General features: G+C 39.5%; 1 protein-coding gene across 1 annotated transcript; it reads left to right on the forward strand.

The window, feature by feature from the left end:
• The first annotated feature begins 1281 nt into the window (after positions 1-1281).
• On the forward strand, positions 1282-21989 carry GPR37 (G protein-coupled receptor 37). Its single transcript, XM_003921028.3, has 2 exons — positions 1282-3149; positions 20708-21989. The coding sequence occupies exons 1-2, from the start codon at positions 2130-2132 to the stop codon at positions 21524-21526; spliced, it is 1839 nt and encodes a 612-aa protein (XP_003921077.1). The 5' UTR covers positions 1282-2129; the 3' UTR covers positions 21527-21989.
• Positions 21990-22176: the final 187 nt, after the last annotated feature.

The following is a 22176-nucleotide window of genomic DNA, read 5'->3' on the forward strand; positions in this document are numbered from 1 at the left end:
AAAGTCTCAAATGGGCTTGTAGATACTTTTTTATGCCCATTCTAGCTTCCACAGATTGCCCACATTACTTGGCTTGCGTTTGTGTTTTTACTCTTACCCTCCTGCCTCTCATTTGTAAGGGCTCTTGTCATTATAATGTACCCACCTGGGTAATCATGATTACCTCCCCATTTCAAGAGCCTTAGCTGAATGTTATTGGCAAAATCCCTTTTGCCCTGTAAGGTAACACACTTACAGGTGTCAGGAATTAGGATTTGGACCTCTTTTGTGGCGGCCCATTATTCTATTTACCACAATTGGTATAGTATGTTCCATTGTATTTTCTCCTTTCTCTCTAAATGTGTTGCTTTAAAAAAAATTCAGAATGTGTTTATTTCTTCCTGCATCATTTTCTTTTCATTAACTTGTCTATTTTATTAGCTATACCCTGACAGTTTTGACAGAGTTGTGTGGTATAGCAGAAAGGTTGGGAAGACATGGATAGCCGTGCTGGGAGTGCTGTTCAAGTAATTTTCTGCCTCCAGTCATTTCCCACTACTTCATGAAAAACAACTACTTCCACCGTGCTGTGGATGCTACGAAGTAATCCATGGCAGGTGTTAAAGGTAATGGTGCACCCTGAGCATTCTCCCTCCGCATCCCGATCCCGGAGCTGGTAATTCCCTATGACTGACACCTCTGAGCTCCCGCTCTCTCCTATCTCACCCTGGGGAATACCTGAGAAGGTGAGGTTTCACCTTCTTGCTCCCCGCGCCACCCCCACCCACACCCCCGCCCAGCTGAAGCTTGGGCATGCGCATCATCCGCGACAGATTGGAGGGGACCCTGCTGCTCTCTCCCCTGCTATCCTCCTCCCTTCCCTTCCCCACCCCACTCGAATTCCCGTTTTCCCCCACTCCCCATTCCCGCCCCGCACCCGCCCCAAGCCCCGGCTCGGGGACCTGTCTGGCGGGTTTCGACATCTGGGGAATTAACCTGTCCCGCCCATCCCTAGCCTCGAGCCGCGCAGGCTCCGCGCCTCCGCCCTTGTTCCCTCCCAGCTCCTCCGAATGGAAGCCGCTACAAATGGCTTGAATGAAACGTGTGTGGGTTTAGTGAGTGGTGAACCACCAGGGGATCCCGTCTCCCCACAAACCAGTATCTCTCCGAGGAGGAGGCGAAGGACTGGGAGGAGGCCGGGAGCCGAGCGTCGGGCTTCGGGGGCGCGCGCAGCGGCTGGAGCGCGGGGAGAGGCTGGGCCACCTCCCCTTCCCGGCCGCGCACCGCCTGGCCCGCGGCGGTTCCAGGCACCACCCTCCCCGCCCGGGCAGCGCCCGCTGTGGCAGTGACGACCTCCCGCGGCCGGCGGCACGGTCCACCGAGGAGCGGCGCCCTCTTCGCCCCCTTCTCCCCACGATTCCCTTCTCTGCGGCGGCACGCCGTCCAGCAGCCCGCGTCGCCCCGTCGTCAACTTAGAGCTGGAGGAGAAGCCACTTTGGCAGTGGCGGCGGGGCTGGAATCCCGCTTCTCCTCGGCAGCAGTAGCCTCGCAAGACGCTGGGGTTGGGTGGGGCAAGAGTTTCGCCGGTGCATCAGCGCTGCTTCTGAAGGTTTGCAACCTGTTTCCAGCGAGCTGGGAACGGAGTTGTGACTGCCGGTCGTCTGGGGGAGGGGGACTTGTTTTTCTTTTCGTCTAGAGACCTCGGCTTGCAACTGGATAAAGCAGTGTCGAAAGGATGTAACTAGGCAGAGCAACTGTTACCAAGAAGGCCACCACCCCACCCAAAGCAGTGCGAAGCCTCGGGCTTCGTCCGAGCTCCCCGAGTCGCAACATTAATCAACATTCAGGTGTAGATTGCAACTTTCCAAGGTCAGCCGCCGGGAGTAGCCCATTCCCTCTACAAACCTTGGAGCGCACACCTCGCTGGGACTGAACTTGGCTGAGAAATGCACAAGATACCAAACAAGGAAGGATTGTAGGGGGCGTGTGTGTGACCCCCAAGACCCAGCCTCCGCTATCCCCGTAATCTCCGGTCCCCGCTACCAGGCGGGGGTGAGTAAGTGACATGTGCCTAACTCTCAGCAGCAACTTCGGCAGCAGGTGTCGATCCTAAGCAGGAGCCGCGGTGCCGGGTGTGCCCTCACCAAGCCATGCGAGTCCCGGGCGCGCTTCTCGCCCGCATGTCGCGGCTGCTACTTCTGCTACTGCTCAAGCTGTCTGCCTCTTCTGCCCTCGGGTTCGCCCCTGCGACCAGGAACGAAACTTGTCTGGGGGAGAGCTGTTCACCTACAGCGATCCAGCGCCGCGGCAGGGACGTCTGGGGACCGGGAAATTCTGCAGGAGACGTTCTGCGAGCCCGTGCACCCAGGGAGGAGCAGGAGGCGGCAGTGCTTGCGGCGCCCTCCTGGGACCTGCCGGCGGCCCCGGGCCATGGCCCGGGTGCAGGCAGAGGGGCGGAGGCGTCTTCAGCCGGAGCCCCGGCACCTCCAACCAGGCTGCCTGGTCCCGGGAGGTGGAAAGGTGCTCGGGGTCAGGAGCCTCCTGAAACTTTGGGGAGAGGGAACCCCACGGCCCTCCAGCTCCTCCTTCAGATCTCAGAGGAAGAGAAAGGTGCCAGAGGCGCTGGCATTTCCGGGCGCAGCCAGGAGCAGAGTGTGAAGACAGTGCCCGGAGCCCCCGATCTCTTTTACTGGCCACGAAGAGCCGGGAAACTCCAGGGTTCCCACCACAAGACCTCACCCAAGACTGCCAATGGACCAGCAGTGTACGAAGGGCGGACAATTGCACTTCCGGGCCGGGCGCTGGCCCAGAATGGGTCCTTGGGTGAAGGAATCTATGAACCTGGGGGTCCCCGCCATGGAAACAGCACGAACCGGCGCGTGAGACTGAAGAACCCTTTCTACCCTCTGACCCAGGAATCCTACGGAGCCTACGCGGTCATGTGTCTGTCCGTAGTGATCTTCGGCACCGGCATCATTGGCAACCTGGCTGTGATGTGCATCGTGTGTCACAACTACTACATGCGGAGCATCTCCAACTCCCTCTTGGCCAACCTGGCCTTCTGGGACTTTCTCATCATCTTCTTCTGCCTTCCGCTGGTCATCTTCCACGAGCTGACCAAGAAGTGGCTGCTGGATGACTTCTCCTGCAAGATCGTGCCCTATATAGAGGTAATGTCTTCCAGGGGGTCTCAAGCTATTGGCTTTATCTGTTTCCGGGATTATAGCAACAGAGAGCTGCTGCTGGATGCACCAACCTAGCTGAACGCCTTTGCTTATCTGGAGCCCTCTTTAATTTCTCTTTCCAGTTATTTATTCATATGTGTATATACAAAAAGAGGTAGCTTCGCTAAATCACTTTCAAATTCATCTGCACCTGGGCTGTAAAAAAATGATGATTCACAATATATATAATTGTTTGGAGTATAAATCTGTCTCCCTGAATATGGTGATATGCATATTTCTGATTTGGCACATGTTAGAGATTTGAGGGTTAAATAAATGGCCAGCCCACGGTTGTCATCATCAGAGCCTAAAAAAAAAAAAAAAAAAAAAAAAAAAATCATTAGCATATCTACTAGTTATCTTGTGCTTCAATGTGATTTTTCCTCCAAGAAGATTATTGCATTTTTTCTTAAACGCCAAGGTTGGAGTAACATTATTTTTACAAAGAAAGAAAGGAAATTATGTTTCTTTGTCAGTTGACCTCATGATATATTATTAACCTCTCAAGTTAGTTTAAGTGCCTGGCTGTCTTCCATGCTGTCCCGTCTAAATTCTTATGGCATTTGTTTCTTTTTCCTTCTTGATTTTTTAATTGTGTGTGTGTGTGTGTGTGTGTGTGTGTGTGTGCATGCGCATGCATGTGAACTTAAGTAAAAATAAGACTTTGGCCACCATGGCACAGAATTTGTTTAACATTCTCAAATTTATACATTTGTCATTTGTGATGGGTGCAAAAATTGGCTATTTTAAGGGCTTGACCCTAAGACTAGAAAATTTCTTGAGAAGGGGGCACATCGAGGTTCCAAACTTTGGAAACAAAAATCATGTGGAGTGAAATTGAGGTGTTTCATCCTACAGCTAGTGTCCTGGCCCACTATTGTGGTAGGTGGAATTTGCTCTTTAAATGGCCTCTCTTTAACACCAGCTCTTGGAAGGGGCCCAAGTGTTTTTGCTGTCAGTTGTGTTTTTAGCCAGCTGGCTCCTGATTTTCTCCATTCAGACTGTCCATTTCATTTATGGAAGCAGAAGAAGGGAAACTGTAAATATTCCACAGCTCCTGATCCTGTCTGGCACCAGGGCCTGTGACACTATGTTCAACATTGTTCCAGGCCTAAAGCTGGGGGATAAGTAAACAGAAAACAGTACCTACTTAGATGGAGCAAGGCAAGAGACAGTAAATAAGACCCTCTGTTATACAGGGATCAGGTGCAGGATCATTCTATGACTACGAAATCAGCTGTTGCTACTTTATCAGCATCCTGGATTGCTCTTTTTGGCAAGCTTAGCGTATCCCTGAAACATCTACTTTATTTGGTAGACAGTTCATTTTTGAATTGTGAAGGTGGTAGTTTAACTCATGTTAGAGAATATGTGTCTATTTACCAACTGCCTCTTCAAGGTCAGTTTCAAATTTATTTTTTTAAATCAGAAGTAATTGACTTATGCAAGAGACAGAAGTAAAAAGTGGACAAGAGAAGTACCTCAATGAAAGAGAAGTCTATTGGTTTATCTCACTGGAAATGTACTGGACATGTAGAAATCTGTATATGCTAGAGGGAAAGACAATAGGACCGAAAGAAGAAATTGGGGAAAGAAAAAAATACCAAAGTTTTTGAAAGAACACCCTAAAAGAAAAGAATATCAAATTCAAAAAAGAATATAGAAACTTTGGTTTAATGAGATATAAGCATTTTGAGCATTGACATTTATTATGTACACATTTTAATTTTCTTTCTCCGTAATTCTGAGTTTTTATAAACATAAAAATACTTTCATTTGTGTTTTGCTTGTTAGTTTCGTTAGCTCCTCAAGAGTGCTTTTTTATCTTTTATTATTAGTAAAATCTCCCTTTTACTGTCTGTATTTTTGCTTGTTTTTTTTCCCCATTCTAATAGCTTTCTGTATTTTTCAGTTAGTAGTGCAGGGTTGGTTGGTTGGTTGGTCGATTTATTTATTTATTTATTTATTTATTTATTTATTTGAGATGAAGTCTTGCTCTGTCACCCAGGCTGGAGTGCAGGAGTGCGATCTCGGCTCACTGCAACCTCTGTCTCCCAGGTTCAAGTGATTCTCCTGCCTCAGCCTCCTGAATAGCTGGGATTATAGGTGTGCACAACCATGCCTGGCTAATTTTTGTATTTTTAGTAAAGATGGGTTTCACCATGTTGGTCAGCCTGGTCTCAAACTCCTGACCTCTGATCCACCTGCCTTGGTCTCCCAAAACACTGGGATTACAGATGTGTGCTACCACGCCTGGCCATAGGGGTTATTTTTCTTAGAGAATCATGAGATTCAAAAGAATCAAAGATTTCTTAGAGAATCATTAGTTTATTTTTTAAAATTAGAGTGTAATATATATTTTATTGTTAAAATAGTGAGTGAACATCTTAATATGTAGCATTTCTATATTTCTACCTAATCCATATCACTCTGAAATAATTTTATAATATTTTATAAAAATAATTATTGGACAATATTGTTGGCTTCATAATTCCTGATAACTGAGAACAAGAACCACAGTCCAAATCTCAAAATAAAAGCATTTCTGTCTCCAGGAGGCACTGATGTTTTCACCAAAGTAAGAGATATTTAGTATCTCTCCTATGTTGGGTTTCTGCAAAAGCAGACCCTGAGGTGTAGATTTATTGAGGCATCAAGTTTATTGGGTTGTGCTCTCAGGTTCAACACCTATTACGGAAGGAAGAAAACAGGATTGGACAAAGGAAGACATTGAATTTTGATGCAATTGTCACAAAGTCCTCAGCTGACACCATTAGGAACTTTACAGTTGGGATGTCCATGCAGAAATTTCCTAAACTGAGGCAAGAGGGCTCAGCCTTTACATCTCTTCATGGACTGGTCATTAGATGTAAGGCATTAGATGTGAGGCTGCTCCCAGGATGGGGCATAACCTTGAGTTGGTTGGATCTCTTTGGTCAAGGGCAATTCCCAGAGAGGGATGCAGCTAAGCACCCTCAACCAACAGCCCCAGCAGCTGGAGAAATCAGTGCTTCATTCTTGAAGGACTTTGGAGGGAGCTGTCTGGATGGAAACCACAGCATCCACTACAGTACGTTTTGAGCAATCATGTTAAATCAGACATAGATGATGTTTTTATCCAACTCCTTCATTTTAAAGATGAAATATGAGGCTCAGAGACTATCCTAAACATATATACCTAGTTAGCCACCAGACCCTTAGTCTCAATGTTTCATATACTAATTAGACAAACATATATGAAGCTCAAGTTTTAACCAGCGAGTGTTTTCTTTTCCTTTCTCCTCCTTGGCATCTTAAAAATTTTTTTTTTATCCACTAGACAGGAAAAAAATAAAAACTCATAAACATCATTTGTTATATAATTAAATGTATAGCTTCTGTTATTCTTAAATTTCGTTTTGTTTCTCATAAACTGTCAGTAAGTTCTGCAATTGGTAGTTAATTGAAATTTTTTAAATTGCAATAATCTGAGATAACTGTGCTTTTTAATGTCCCAAACATGATTACTGTAATGACCAAAAAGTTATATAGGTTACGTTTTATGTTCTTAAAATCATACAAAGTGTGTTAGATTGGTGGAGGACATTACAAATATATTACGTTTGTTTGAACTTCCTCCAAATAATCTTCCAAAATTTTGCCTCTGACCTCAAAACTTTTAAAAATTGTTTGATAATTTGTCTCCTTTCATATTTCTAAATTTTGCCTTTCCTTCACTTGCTACTTTCTTATATTTATTTCTTGGCTATTTTTCCTGTTTCTTAAAACCATGTATAATACCTTCTTATTTATATGTAGCATTTACCAGTAATATGTTTAACCTTTTTCTTATTTATATGTAGCATTTTCCAGTAATATGTTTAACCTTTTTCAGTGTTTTTATTTTTAAATTTTTCATAGTTAATTTTACATTTTATCCTCAATTGATGATTAACTTTTACAATTTTTCTCTCCCATCTTCTCTTTTGCTTTTTTTTCTACCACAATTCTTTCTCCTCTACAGCTTGAGTGTTAGCACAATCTGAAGGGAATCATGGAATTCTGTGGGAGATTTGGGTTTGTGTAGAAAAATAGTAGATATTTCTTCCGTTAAAACTATACAGTTTGCAATTTGCATTCAGCTCCTCTTTCTATTTTAATTTGTTGACCTAAAGCTTGAGAATAGCATCCAGCTTCCAGGGTCTATTGTGAGAAGAAAGTTTTATGATGTTCAATATTGCTGTGAGTAAGAATGTTCTGGGAACTGTTGTAGTTGATGACTTTTCCCGTTCTATTCCAGGATTATGACATCTTTATGGCCTAGTAATAAATCTCATAAAGACCAAGGACAAATGAAATGGTAGGAAAAGCCAGACAGGAGAGAAGAAATTTTGGATAGATGATGGCCATCCCCATAGACACATCATTTTAAAGTGATTTATTACATAGTCACAAGAAAAAACTATACTCAAAACAATAATTTTATATGTAGTGTGCTTATATGTGTATGGGGGGAGGTGGAGATATATGTGGGTGTGGGTTGCAATAGGAAAATGGCAGAGGAGTTCCTTACCATACTTACCATTCACTTAGGAACCTAACAAGTGTTTAAAACCAAATAATAAGGGCCAGATGTGGTGGCATACCCCTGTAATCTCAGCACTTTGGGAGGCGTATGCAGGCAAATTGCTTGAGCCCAGGAGTTCAAGACCAGCACGGCGAACATGGTAAAACTCCATCTTTACAAAAAAAATACAAAAATCAGTGGTATGTGATGGTGCACTGCTATAGTCCCAACCATTTGGGAGGCTGGGGTGGGAGGATCACTGGAGCCCTGGAGGTTGAGGCTGCAGTGGGTTGTGATCATGCCACTGCACTACAGCCTGGGTGACAGAGTGGGGTCCTGTCAAAAAAAAAAAAAAAAAACATCAAATAATTCAGACATCGAATATGGCAACTGAATCAGCTCTTTGCTCAGTATTTAATGTAAGTCAGAATCAAGGTATAATCTGTCCGAGATCCTAGATAACAGATTAAGGTCTGTTTGGACATAATTTGGGGGTTTTGAATGATTGAGATTCTCTTTAGCTTAAATAACTCACACCTTCATGTTGGTTGTAGGGCCAAAGGCTTCAAATAATTATAATGAGATAACCCCAGGTCTAACTGTATTTTTTATTTTACTAGGATACATAACTTCTGCACAGAGGTGGAGGAAGAATAAAGGGAATATGTCTTACCAGGGCCTCTGGTCTGGGGACTATTTGTGACAAGTCTAGAATCTTTTCTAATGAGAGGGGCCAGCTTCTCCAATGGCTTTAGAAATACTGGTTTTAAATTGAGTGGAACAAATGGCTCTTTCATTGCCTTAGACTGTAGCTAGCACTGACAAGTAAGAAAGGAAGGGTTTTTGGAGGTTGAAGATGGCAGTGCCATACAGCTATCCAATTCTACACAGATTTCCCTAGAACGCCTGCGTTCAAGTAATAGAACATTTATCATGGCATATGGTAAATTTTCTCTGAGAGGTGGATTCACCATTAGGTATTCTGCTGGACTTTTAAGTGGAAACATACTGTTTTATGAGCAATTTTAAAGTTACTAATAGTATTCTCAGAGAAAATGTACTCAATATATGAGAATGGTACTGAACAAATATTTTGTGACATCCCATTAATCTTTTAGTAATCATTTTCTAGATTCCCATGCAAATGAAAATATTTAGCTTATGACTCTTAACAGGAAGAAAAGAGTTTCTTAGAGTGTGCTTTTATTTATAACTCCATTCCTAAATGGTTTATGGTGAAGTTAACTGAATTTGGATCTTATACAAGACAGAAAAGCTTTATAATATTCAAATAAGAAATCCAAATAGTTTCCTTAGCTATTGATTGTAATGAGAATGTATCCTTTTCTAAAGCTTGTCAATGAAGTGGAAATAGGAAAATTGATTTTTTTACTTCCCTTCTAGAGATAATTGTGTGGCCTTCAGCTTTTAAGAATTATGTATAAAACAGCAGCACCCAATAAGTGATTAAAGAACAATCTGAATAATTTATTATTTTCTGTAATCCTTTTCCATAGATGTCATCATTCATTCATTGTTCACCATTCATTGATTTATCAAACATTTACCTGGCTTTTCTTCTCTGTGAGATACTATGTTAGGAGTAGGCAAGAGAAGAAGGCAGTAGAGGAAGAGGGGGAAAATGTTCCAAAGATGAATATCACAGATGAGCCACTGCCATTAAAAGTACAGAAAAGTAATATTCTACACCATGATGAATATTATAATAGAGTTTTGAACAAAGCATTGTGGAAGCTCAGATATGGCACTGAAATGGGTCAAGTCACGGTTGTACTTTTTATGACCAAAGACGGAGAAATTAAAGGGAAAACTGTGCTCTCTCCAATTATTTTCAATTATATTCTTACTATTCTTATAATGGTAAGAATTATTTTCTATCCAACTATTTTCAATTATATTCTTACTATTCTTATAAGAATTATATTCTTATAAGAATAGTAAGAATATAATTGAAAATAATTGGATCTATAAGCCTAGATCCATGATGAAAAGTTACAAATATGAAAATCTTTTAATTCTTGCTTTTTTGTTTATTTTAGTTTTCCCAGGATAGAAATAACAGTAATAATTGGCAAAACAATTCAGCAGATTGTTCAGTACTAGAAATTTCTTTTAAATTATGGAATTTGTGCCAGTGCCTAGGATAACTATCTCTGCTTTACAATTAGTCCTCATTAGTTATAAGGACACTAAACAAATCAAAATTAAACATTTTACTTAAATGAATGGTTTATTTGTCGATGTAATAACAGTATGTTACATTGAGTCCTTTTCTTCTGGAACTATGAAAACATATACAAATTGTTTAATTCAACCTTAGAGAACCTAAGAAAGAAGATGGACAAGGGTGATACTTTAGACCCCCTTGTAGAGTCAAGGAAAGGGGAGCATAATGAATGGACTTCCTCAAGAATTGGATTAATCTCTGAAGCACATAATTAGAGTGAAGATTTTGAGCTCCTGAGGGCTTCCAAGGTATCCTGTTATGTCAGCAAAGTATCCTTCCACAGACACAAGGAAGAAAACATGTCTGCAGAAGTAAAGCATATAGGAGCTTATGAGTTTACCAAAGGCTGAGTGGATGAGGGTCTACCTTTGCTTTCTTCCTTAGGCTGCATGAACCTTGATATAATTTTTACACCTTTAATGGCATTCGTGTTATGTACTACAACCCGATTTAACAGTAACCCACTGGAAGCACATGGACCTGTGTCTGGGATATAGATTGTGGGAGAGGGATGGGAAGGCAGCTACGCAGTGCCATTTGTCTCTGCCTCTGCATTTCTGCTCCATCCTCCAAGGATGCGCCTGTCATTTCACTTCCCAAGAATTGACCTGCCAAGGTCCAATAATGAACTCAACCTTGTTGCCAAGACTAACTCTTAAATATCCTGACTGGAATAGTATTCTTAGTGTCAGAAGAGATGATCTCATCCAGATTTCACAGTGGAGTCGAGAATGGGATTACTGCAACCTCAGATATGGACGGTCTTTTATTATTTGCAAAGTAGGTATAGATACTTTTCATAAAACTACCATAAAACACAGGATATGATCACTGTGCCAGGCTTGTTCTTGAGACAGAGTACTTTTCATTTGTGAATTTGTGATAGCTTTCAGTGTTATCTGTCTGTACACTTGAATGGTTCATAGCATTCATTAATGAGGCCAAGGTCATTGATTTGATCCCTGCCTAGAATGAGACATTCTCATTAGGTCTGTGACTCTATTCAGGGATGTTACTTGTTTTTTCTCTCAAAATAGCCCCTTCCTCATCAAGTCCCATATTCAGGGCCTATCTTTACTATTGTCTCCCCCAGTTCAAATCTTTTTTACATAGGATAAATATCTGATGAGCCAGTTCACCTCAAGATATGAGATTTAGAAATAACTGCCTTCTATAATAAGATTGAATCAAGAAATAAACTTCCTTAACAGACTACCAATAGTGAAATTTTGGTTAAAAGCAGATACATTTTATCTTAAAATATGGTTTCTCGATTTCATTAAAATCATGATGACCTAACTACAAATAATTTTTAGTTTGAGTCCACAGTCATGCAAATCGATATCATTAGTCAGAAAGGGAACTAGGTAAAAATTTATTACTACTACTTTTTGGAAACGCATCAGAACCCAAGGTAAACAACTGATATGCCAGGTCACTTTAAGATTGATTCAGAATATCATAATAATATCAGACATTGAAAACTGCCCTGTGGGCTTGGGGGAAATATTACATTTTGAAAACATTTTGTAAGTACTGAAAATAAGCATGGAATCTTTAGAATCTAATATAGATAGTTTATATCTTAAGACAAACTGATGCTAATCTTGCTTTATTTACATTTTTGTTTTAATAAACACCTGACAGATTAATAGCAATTATAACATGTTAGGTTGTAGTTAAATAAATTTTTTTAACGATGTAAGGAATGCACTGTGCTATAGATGTCATAATTGTTAAGAAACTTATTTCAAGATAGAACTATAAAAGGAAAGAGTTCTTAGGGAATCAAGACAAGTTTTGGGAGAATATGTTGATTTTTAAATAGTCTTAAATGGCTTTAAAAATAAGTAAAGCATGATATAAAGCTTGGGCAAAAGAAAAGAAAGTGGAGAATGAGGCAGTAATGACAATTGATAGTCGATGCCTTCAAAATATTTTTCTCTCCACGGCATTGGGAATCACATATAAATGGAATAGTATGGGTATAATAGAAATAAATGGATATTTATTATGTGTGAATATGTCAGACTAAATATCAGTTGATAAAGATAAGAAGCCTTCTTTTTCTTTGACTGTGCTGCCAGAGTTTCATTCCAGAGAGTGCACAAGCAGTGTGTGCGTGCATGTAAGGGGTGAGGAAAGTCTGTCCTTGCTCTGTTATTGGTTTAGAAATATGAATTGAAGTGTGTCACTGCCATAGTATCATGATCTGCATGCACTCCAAAAGGAAGACCTTTTGGAAAAGGTCATCTTATTCAGAGCAGTCTGATAAACAGTGGCTCTGATAAAAGTGCTCCCCCACTCATGCTCAAACAAGTATCTCCCATGGGAAGTTGCCCTGAAGTGCTGCAAGGACAAGGATAATGGGAAAATGCAAGAAGAAGCCAAAGGCATACAAGCTCCAGCCATTTAGAAGTTCTACCCTGTGGGCCGGGCGCGGTGGCTCAAGCCTGTAATCCCAGCACTTTGGGAGGCTGAGGTGGGTGGATCACGAGGTCAAGAGATCGAGACCATCCTGGTCAACATAGTGAAACCCTGTCTCTACTAAAATACAAAAATTAGCTGGGCATGGTGGCGCGTGCCTGTAATCCCAGCTACTCAGGAGGCTGAGGCAGGAGAATTGCCTGAACCCAGGAGGCGGAGGTTGCGGTGAGCAGAGATCGTGTCACTGCACTCCAGCCTGGGTAACAAGAGTGAAACTCTGTCTCAAAAAAAAAAAAAAAAAAAAAAAAGAAGTTCTACCCTGTGCTCATCCTGCTCTTTTCCTGACTAGTTGTTAGGCCTGTAACAACTGACATAATAGATTATCATTCACGGCCCAAATGAATGAGTTTTCTTAACAATAACGCCCTTGTTTTGAGAGTTACTTGTAAACAAAGGAAAGCACATAAATAGATACACTTAAAGATTTTTTTTTTTTATCTGAAATATAAGCTAGGCTAGAATACAATTATCGAGACCTTGGTTAGAAATTTTCCTGTTCTATAAAAATCGGTGTGTTCTAGTCACTTCACTGTACTTGAACATGTAGATTCAATTTCATAGGAAGGAAATTTTGCAGAGAAGGACATTGTTTTGTTTTTTCTTTCCCCATCAGTGTTATCATTGATTTGTGCCAGAAAGTTTTGCAAAAGACACAATTTACTTTACGACTTGTATTTTATGGGATCTGTGCTGTCTATTTCACATCTTATTCTCATTTTTAATCTCTTTGTTTGTTTGTCTTTTTACTTGTCTGCAGTAAGCTTCTGAGAAATGCAGCATTAGCTAAGACAGGATCTCTGTAGGTTACTGTCTTTCATAAAGCACCCTTGGGCTCTTTCTTCGTATAATTTTGAATGAACAGAGATTTAATGCAGTACAAAGTGGCAAAGTGGTTGGGTAGCCCAGGTTCCTCAGGTTCTAATAGTTGCTTTGAATTAGAAACTTGAGGGGGGGAAAATGAAATCTCTATATATATCTTGACTTATAAAGTATGCTTTATACCTTCATTGTTAAGTATTTTGCCTTATAAGTTTCTTTCTGTTTGTATTATTTTTTAACAGAAACCCAGGAAACCATGGGACTTAAAAATTACCTTGCAATGGAAAAAGCAATACATTTTTTTCTTATTGTATCAAGAGATAGCTTCACTCCGAATCTTTCTCCAGAGTCATTCATTGTTGCCATGTAACTTCCTGACTGGGTTAATTTCTCATTAGTGGTGTAAAGTAGCTGTCTTAAGTTGGACAGCATAGGTGCTGAATCAAAATTTGGGACTCACGATCTCCTAAATATAAGTTTAACAGAGCGACAAAATATTTGAAAGCTGAGGTATATCTATGGTTCTCATAACTACTGCATTGGATTTCTTTAAGTTCGATCCTGCCAGTGGTGATAAGGGACTAGATGAGGAACCGTATCATTTCCATGCAGGTGACTGTGATTGTACGCCTTCATTATCCTAACCAACCTACTTGTTTTTTGTTGGTTTCTTTCTGCAACAAAATTTAAAAAGTAATTCAATAAGCCATTCACAAAATATTCCATTATATTTTCAAAATTCTCCATGTTTTATAGGTTTCTATTTTTATTTTGGGGTAGACTTTCATAGTTTATCATATTAGCATCCACAATAAGGGGAGAAATACATATTGCCTTGCTCCTTATTGAGAAAACTGAAGCAAGGAGATGAGAACTCATCTGTTAGGGTATTGAATATTGCTTGAAATATCTGGATCATTAAGATGAGTCAGTTGCACCTTAAATGTAATTAGGAAAAAACCGTCAGAATGGAGTTGATGACTTTAGAATGGAATTTGGTTAGAGTTAGAAAAACATTCAAAATATAGAATACAATAAAATAATTTTGTAATATGAGTGATTTGAGTATGATTTAGTATTCATTCTTCAGTACCTTATAAATCTCCAAATTAGCAAATGTTATAATAGCATAAATTTTACCTCTGAAATTATCATATCATTATAATATAAGAGAAAATGTATATCTTTATCATCTCTATATTATCATATAAGAGAAAACTTAAGAAACCCATTCAAACTGATTTATTTAATGATTTTATAAATGACTGAAGTAACATAAAAAACTAACGGCAGTCCTTCCTGGGCTATTTTTTTTCCTACACAGGAGCAAACTTTTACAACTTTATGAGGGTTACTGTGTATGTCAAGAGCAACAAAAAGTACATTTAGACATGAATTCTGGGTGGTCTTCAAGTTCTTTTGCCTTTTAGCACCATCCTTGTATCCCACAGATTTAAGTAGATACTTCAGTTAAAATACAAATCATTACTGTCCTGGGTTGTTAATAACCAGTCAAACGGACAATCCCCAGGTTATCCTAGTTTAATCGACTAAATAAGACATAGATGATATTTTTAAAGAATTAGATCTTATCTCTTGAATTGCAACTATACATCATGAGAGGTTTTATGAGTTGGTCACCCTGTAACGCTAGGTAGGCATCTGTAGCAATTTCCTTAGGAGATATTGTGAAATTATGTTTGTCTTCTTATCTTGTTAAACTAGTGATTCTCAACTGCAGTCTCCAGGCATACAGGGATATATCCCAGACCAAGAAGTGTCACAGCAATCATGCCAGAAACTGTTAGTCAAGCCTCTCTGCCTCGTAGACTGTCATGAGTCATTCCATATATAAAGCAACTTACTGGGCGCATGGTAGCAGGTGGGAGATAGTCAAGAAATTCTGTCATGGATTCCAGACCTCTTGAGGACAAAATTCCTGTTTTATTCGTTGCTGGTCCCAGCAGCAGCTGCAGTATATTTTAGAGATTCTCTCTCTCTCTCTCTCTCTCTCTCTCTCTCTCTCTCTCTCTCTCTCTCTTTCTCTCTCTCTCTCTTTGTGTGTGTGTGTGTGTGTGTGTGTGTGTGTGTGTGTGTGTGGCGTGTGTGTCTTTCTCTCTTAAAAACAACAAGACACAAACATATAGCATTGTGCTAATGCAGTGCTCTCTTTGCTAGTAATATACAATGTTCACTAAGGGCATAATGATACTAAAATGGGAACAGTTTAGGGGTGATCAAGAAGAGTGACCCTAAACCTCTCGCTTTCCTCATGTGCTCACTGCTCCACATGTGGACTGGGTGGGAGCTGAAGGAGCATTATTGTTACTCTGGGACACAAAAAAGAGCAGAACTTTGCTGTTTGAAAGATCTTGAGTTGTTTATTTTGATTCCTTTGCCATCTCTGTATTCCAATACCAGTCCTCTCAAAACGCTCAATATCTTATTTTCCCCAGTAGTTAAAATTTTGTTTCTAATTTTCCTCTGATCTTGAAATTCTCAAAATTAGTAGTCTTGTCTATGAAAAGTGTTTACAGTTCTGCTTTTGTTGCTGTTAATTATTCCTCCCATTGCAGTTTAATTAATAAGAGATTGCATCTTACTCATTCTGTGTCTCAGGATGTTGCTTCAAAGAACTACCCATCTAAGCCAATGCTTAACAGCTTTACTCCCAAGAGCATATTTCATGGTGATATTGAATTTTAGCAATCAGATATGGTCATTAAATGCAGAAGATCTGGCATTCATGATGCAGTTTTATAATTGCACATAATTGCACTATTCATCTTGGTAGAATTTTTAATAAGCTGTATGTAAACAAGTATATTTTAAAATTGTGATAGAAATCTTTTCATGTTGCTCCAACATCGAGGAATTTTAATTACATGGGTAGATTTCATGTCTGGGTAAGCAGAAATTAGACCACCACTCATTATTCGGATGATTTTTATCAATTAATTTCTGAGGTGTGCAGTTAATTCTTTACACATGTTTAAAGCCTCCTGTAAATAATTTGGAAAAGTACTGACAGGGCCTTGGTGTATTTCTTGCTCTTTCACACCATAAAATGTAGTGCATAAGTGAATTTACAGAAAAAGATCTGAAGTAATATCACTGCAGGCAGTGGCAGCAGGAGACAGTAGATGTCTAGGACTGGTATTTGGGCTGCAGTTGCTCCTGGCAACTGCATCTCAAGTGCCGTCTGCATTTGGAGCAGTGCTACTTTCTTCATTGGTTCCTTCAGCAACTCTCTCTGTTGCTCTTGTGACCTTTCTGGACTGTTTACCCTGTTGCGGCTGGATCCAGCTGTAGAGAGTGATATCAGAAAAGTACAATTTGAAAACAGGAGCCTTGATATAGGAGCTTTTTTTGAAATTTGTATATGAAAACTGGGAAGAATTCCTTAATTCATGATTTATCAAGAAGACTACACATCACATATTTTTGAGCCTTTGGCTCAGTACTAAAGCTTTTGGGAATAGGACTGAAGAATTGAGCATCTTCAGATATAATATAGTGTAGAATTCCTGATGGTAAGTTGGAACACATGTAAATCTTGCTTAGCATTTGTCCTGGCTTTTGTTATCTTATGAGATTGAAGGTAAAGAACCTGGAAAAACACTACCTTGCTTTCTTAGGCAGTTAACATCTTCTAATTAAGAGTGGATGTGCAGCACAGCCTCTGATATCTAAGGAGTTGGTAATCTAACACACCCATCTTAATACATGTCCACCCACATGCATTTGCCGTTACCTTTCATTAAAGACTTCGTAACTTCCTGGAGTTAGGCATGCAAATACTAGCATCTGTGATAATTGACCTATATGTTTCCATCTCTAGATTTAAAACTAGGGAGATTAATAGAGAGAATGCTATCTTTCGTGCATTGAGTGTTCTTTGCAAGTAATCATAGAAACCACCAAGCAAATAGATGTTCTGAGCCTCTAACAGATTGCCTCTCCAAAGAGTCTTCAGTATTTTTATGTTGTGAGCTTTCCTTTTAATAGAAATGCTATTCATGATTTCAAAAGAATGCATTGCATAAACTTTGGCAGCTTTGTATTTGTGCACTTACTGAAGTTATAAAGTGACAGGGAAAAATACAAAGATTTGCCTTAGTGAGGATGGCACAGAAAGCCTTGCTGAGGGTTTCTGATAGTTTAAGAAGTTGGATTTTTTTCTCCTCAGACTTAAGAGAAATGAATTAAAAATTATAAAAAGTAATATGCAAATGCCAAGTTTCAAAAATCTATAAATTAATGTACTGTAATTTCCACATGATACTGTTTGATAGAGACTTGTAAAAAGTGGCCAGCATTCTTAGATGTTTCCAAATGTGGCAATTGCTGACATTTAAAAACGTGATCATAAGACAAAATTGTACGAGGTGGACCTCAATTTTAGAATTATTTTCTGCCTCCAGCATACATGCAAAACAAATTTTCATCAATGTGAACAATTTTTAATTTGAAAGTTAATTATTAAAAGATGAAAGTGGAGATTTCTTTTTGTTATTTGAAGTCATATTAGGTTGGTGTTTCTCATACCGACATTTATGGGAGACATTCTGAAAAATTCGAACAGCAAGAATTGTGGTTATAAGCCAAATCATGACTCTTTATCTGCACTGATCTAGAGCTTTGCCAGTCAAATTGTTTTATATCATTCACACCTCATTATACCTCATTTTCAGACTATCTCCACTACTAGTTATGAGAGTAGTCAGGGGCATAGATACAATGTCCTTATTTTCCATTTTAGAACAAGTAGACATCATCTGATATGTAGCATATAAGGAGGAAATATTTGACATTGGAACTCTCAGAATCCACAAGGCAAGTTGCCATAGCTCTGGGGAGAGTGACAGCTTGAATGTAGTAGATAAACAACTAATGTTTTGAGTACTAAAATCGTATGACAAATGGTTTCCCTTTTGTCAACATCATCCCTTTGACTTTTAAAAAATTAGACATTAAAATTATACTTAAACACAAGAACAGAAAACTAAACACCTCATGTTCTCACTCCTAGGTGACTGTTGAACAATGAGAACACATGGGCACAGGGAGGGGAGCATCACACACTGGGGTCTGTTGGTGGGAGAGCTGGAGGGGGACAATGGGTGCTGGGGAGGTTGGGGAGGGATAACATGGGGAGAAATGTCAGATATAGGTGATGGGGGGATGGAGGCAGCAAACCACATTGCCACGTGTATACCTATGCAACAATCCTGCATGATCTGCACATGTACTCCAGAGCCTAAAGTGCAATTTAAAAAATAATAAATAATTAGACTTATTTTTTCCTCTACTCCTTTGCCAGGGAATGGCCTATAACTGTCCTTCTTAAATCTTGCCACCGGCAGGCCGGGGAGAGCAAATGCATATACCCCATATACTCAAGATTTTGGGGGGTGCAGACCAAAGCATTCCATCCACCCAGAGAGTTTTCTTTTTGTCTCATATTTTATCTAAAACCTTATTAACACTTTACCTTCTACTCATTGTTCTTGTTTAAATACACAAATGACTACATTTATTAAATATTAAATTACTTAAATTTTTCCCAAAATATGTGAGTAGATTTAATGCTGCTGGGTGATTGCTGTATTTATGTTTAACTTTGAGAACCATTCCCCCCATTTTGCTTGACTATGATATGCTTGAGGGAAAGGACTGCTTCTTGTAACTTTCTGATTTCTGGATGCCAAGTGTAGTGCTTGGTACAGAGTTGATATCAATAATATGTGCTTGTGTTGGATATGTATCTATTTATCCCATTCAAGTACATGTGCAGTGCTTAATCAATGTTTTGTAAGTAAATGAATGATAGCATGCTTACATTAGGAACATGTGTTTATATTCTTGGAAAGCCTCTGTGTGAAAAAAAAAAGGTATATATTTTTGGTTCTTAACCTTTAAATGTTGATTTTTTTTTAGATGTCTGAACTATATGCATGTAAGAACAGAGCCTTTTTGAATACAGTTTTTCATGTGTTTATTGTCAAAGAATTTTCTGCTCCAAAATTTTCCTGTGGTTGGTATATGGAGACATCTTTCTGGCTCTTTTCTGCATATTTTCATGTATTTTTACATTTTCTATTTTTTTTGTTTTAGTATCTCCTATTTCTTTAAATTTGATACTTATACCTATTTTATGATAAATATATTTATTTTATGTCTGATTATGTATCTTTGGCATATAAGTTCACAGTGGCTAATTGTCTCTTGCATGTTGTGATTTTCGATTTTATCAACTCATGTCCCTTGAGTTTTAACTATAAGATTTTTTGAAGCCTGGTTTTGAAGTGCATTCTTCCAGAGACGATTTACATTTGATTTTACCAGGTGCCTGGGATGATTTTAAATTGCATTTTGGGTTTTCTGAGCCACAAAGATCCTGGAAATTTTCACCCTAACACCATGTCAGTTCAAGCACCTGGTTAGAATTTGACATTTTTTCCCTCCTTTCCTCCCAGTTTATCCAGACCCAAATCCTATCATATAGGCAGATTTCTTCACTATTTCCCTCTCTTTTTTTTTTCTTTACACCTCTAAAGATGTCAGCATTTGAGGAGTTCCAAATTCTCGGGGGTCTTTGACCCAATCCCCACCCACATTGACCCCAGCTCTGCTTCCTGCCTCTGTGTACCTGGGCACCTTGCCCCGTTTTTCTAGCTAAAACTAACTTGAAACCCTCACCAGGACTGGCAGGTGCCCCTAGGGCAAAAGTGCCCCTAGGCAAACTGGCCTGTTTGAAATTTGTTTTCTTTTGGATTTTGGCCTCTGGAGAATTTTCCTTTCTTGTTTTCCATACATGTATGCCTTTGAAAATAATACTGAAATACTTTATTTTGCATTTAGGAAAAATTGGAGGAGCTCTATTATTTAGTCCATTGGAGGCAATAAATTTGCTCTGGACGATAAATAAGCTCTTGAGTGTTTGCTGTGTGTAAGGCACACGACTGACCCTCACACTGGAGAAACCTGAGCATCCTGGTCAGTAATGAAAATGAGATATTCTGCACTATCCTAACTATCTAGATCTCCTAGTGGCAGACATTTTCATGGTGAATACAATTTTTAGTGTCTCTGGATTCTTATCTACAATACAAAGCGACTGGACTAGCTGATCTTTATGGATCCTTCCAGTCCTAAATGTTCTGCCCTCCATGACGCCCAAAACACTACACTACAGTTTGTTTTCTTTTTTGATGTTTACAATGATTCAGCTGACGTCCTGAGCTCAGTTACCCATGTCTCATTTAGAAAACCGTTCTGTCTCTCTCTTATTTCTATGTATGTATTTATTTATTTCACTGATTTGCCAATCTGCATGTACTTCCTAGTACTTTGATCTTTCGGGGAACACCGGGAATAAGTGTCTTCTCTGTTCCACCACAGGTGGCTTCCCTGGGAGTCACTACCTTCACCTTATGTGCTCTGTGCATAGACCGCTTCCGAGCTGCCACCAACGTGCAGATGTACTATGAAATGATCGAAAACTGTTCTTCAACAACTGCCAAACTTGCTGTTATATGGGTGGGAGCTCTACTGTTAGCACTTCCAGAAGTTGTTCTCCGCCAGCTGAGCAAGGAGGATTTGGGGTTTAGCGACCGAGCTCCGGCAGAAAGGTGCATTATTAAGATCTCTCCTGACCTACCGGACACCGTCTATGTTCTCGCCCTCACCTACGACGGTGCGAGACTCTGGTGGTATTTTGGCTGTTACTTTTGTTTGCCCACACTTTTCACCATCACCTGCTCTCTGGTGACTGCAAGGAAAATCCGCAAAGCAGAGAAAGCCTGTACCCGAGGGAATAAGCGGCAGATTCAGCTAGAGAGCCAGATGAACTGTACGGTAGTGGCCCTGACCATTTTATATGGATTTTGCATTATTCCTGAAAATATCTGCAACATTGTTACTGCCTACATGTCTACAGGGGTTTCGCAGCAGACAATGGACCTCCTTAATATCATCAGCCAGTTCCTTTTGTTCTTTAAGTCCTGTGTCACCCCAGTCCTCCTTTTCTGTCTCTGCAAACCCTTCAGTCGGGCCTTCCTGGAGTGCTGCTGCTGTTGCTGTGATGAATGCATTCAGAAGTCTTCAACGGTGACCAGTGATGACAATGACAACGAGTACACCACAGAACTCGAACTCTCGCCCTTCAGCACCATCCGCCGTGAAATGTCCACCTTTGCTTCTGTTGGAACTCATTGCTGAAGGGCAGTACTTGGTTGGGTCATTTTATTTGTTTGATTTTCATATCCCGTGAAAGTTTTTAATTCATATTTTTCCTTATAGGGAAAAATGCAAAAAAAGAAATAATAAAGAAATATTAACTGCTGTAGAACTGATTTTACAAATTAATATTTGTGCTTTGAAAAAAAAAGTTTCTATTTAGTTATTTAAGAAGTATGAGAAGGCCAATAGTTTTAGATGATTTTATCTGGTACGGTGCTAATATTTTATTTGAAAAAAGTTACTGCAACTTAACTTAAAATTCCTAACATCTTTTCTTCTTTTAAAAATACAATTATTGTATATTGATTACAGCCATGTGATTTTGTAGGTCATTTTATATTTGAGTTGTGATTGAAAGTATGCTGTATATGGTATTGTGAGATGATTTGTACTTGGAAGCATTCACAAAGTAGCACCAAATAAATTACACTTTATTCTTTAATGTCATTGTCAATCTACTTTTAACCAATATTCAATAAATCTTCTAATTGCCTTAAAGATCCAATTACTGGTTCTATGCACAATTTAAAACTGGCCTTACTATTTTATAATATATTTTCTTTTAAGGCAGATAATCATTATGTTATAGAGAAGTTTTTCTAACAGCAGTATTTTATATGCATGATTCA

This window comes from Saimiri boliviensis, chromosome 10 (genome assembly GCF_048565385.1).
Source record: "Saimiri boliviensis isolate mSaiBol1 chromosome 10, mSaiBol1.pri, whole genome shotgun sequence".
Classification (NCBI taxonomy): Eukaryota; Metazoa; Chordata; class Mammalia; order Primates; family Cebidae; genus Saimiri; species Saimiri boliviensis.

What these genes read in the sequence shown, in the direction of transcription:
- GPR37 (XM_003921028.3), top strand. Translation starts at nt 2,130, where the DNA reads ATGCGAGTCCCGGGCGCGCTTCTCGCCCGCATGTCGCGGCTGCTACTT. An exon ending in AGATCGTGCCCTATATAGAG is followed by an intron (nt 3,150 to 20,707) that starts GTAATGTCTTCC and finishes GTTCCACCACAG; the next exon opens with GTGGCTTCCCTGGGAGTCAC.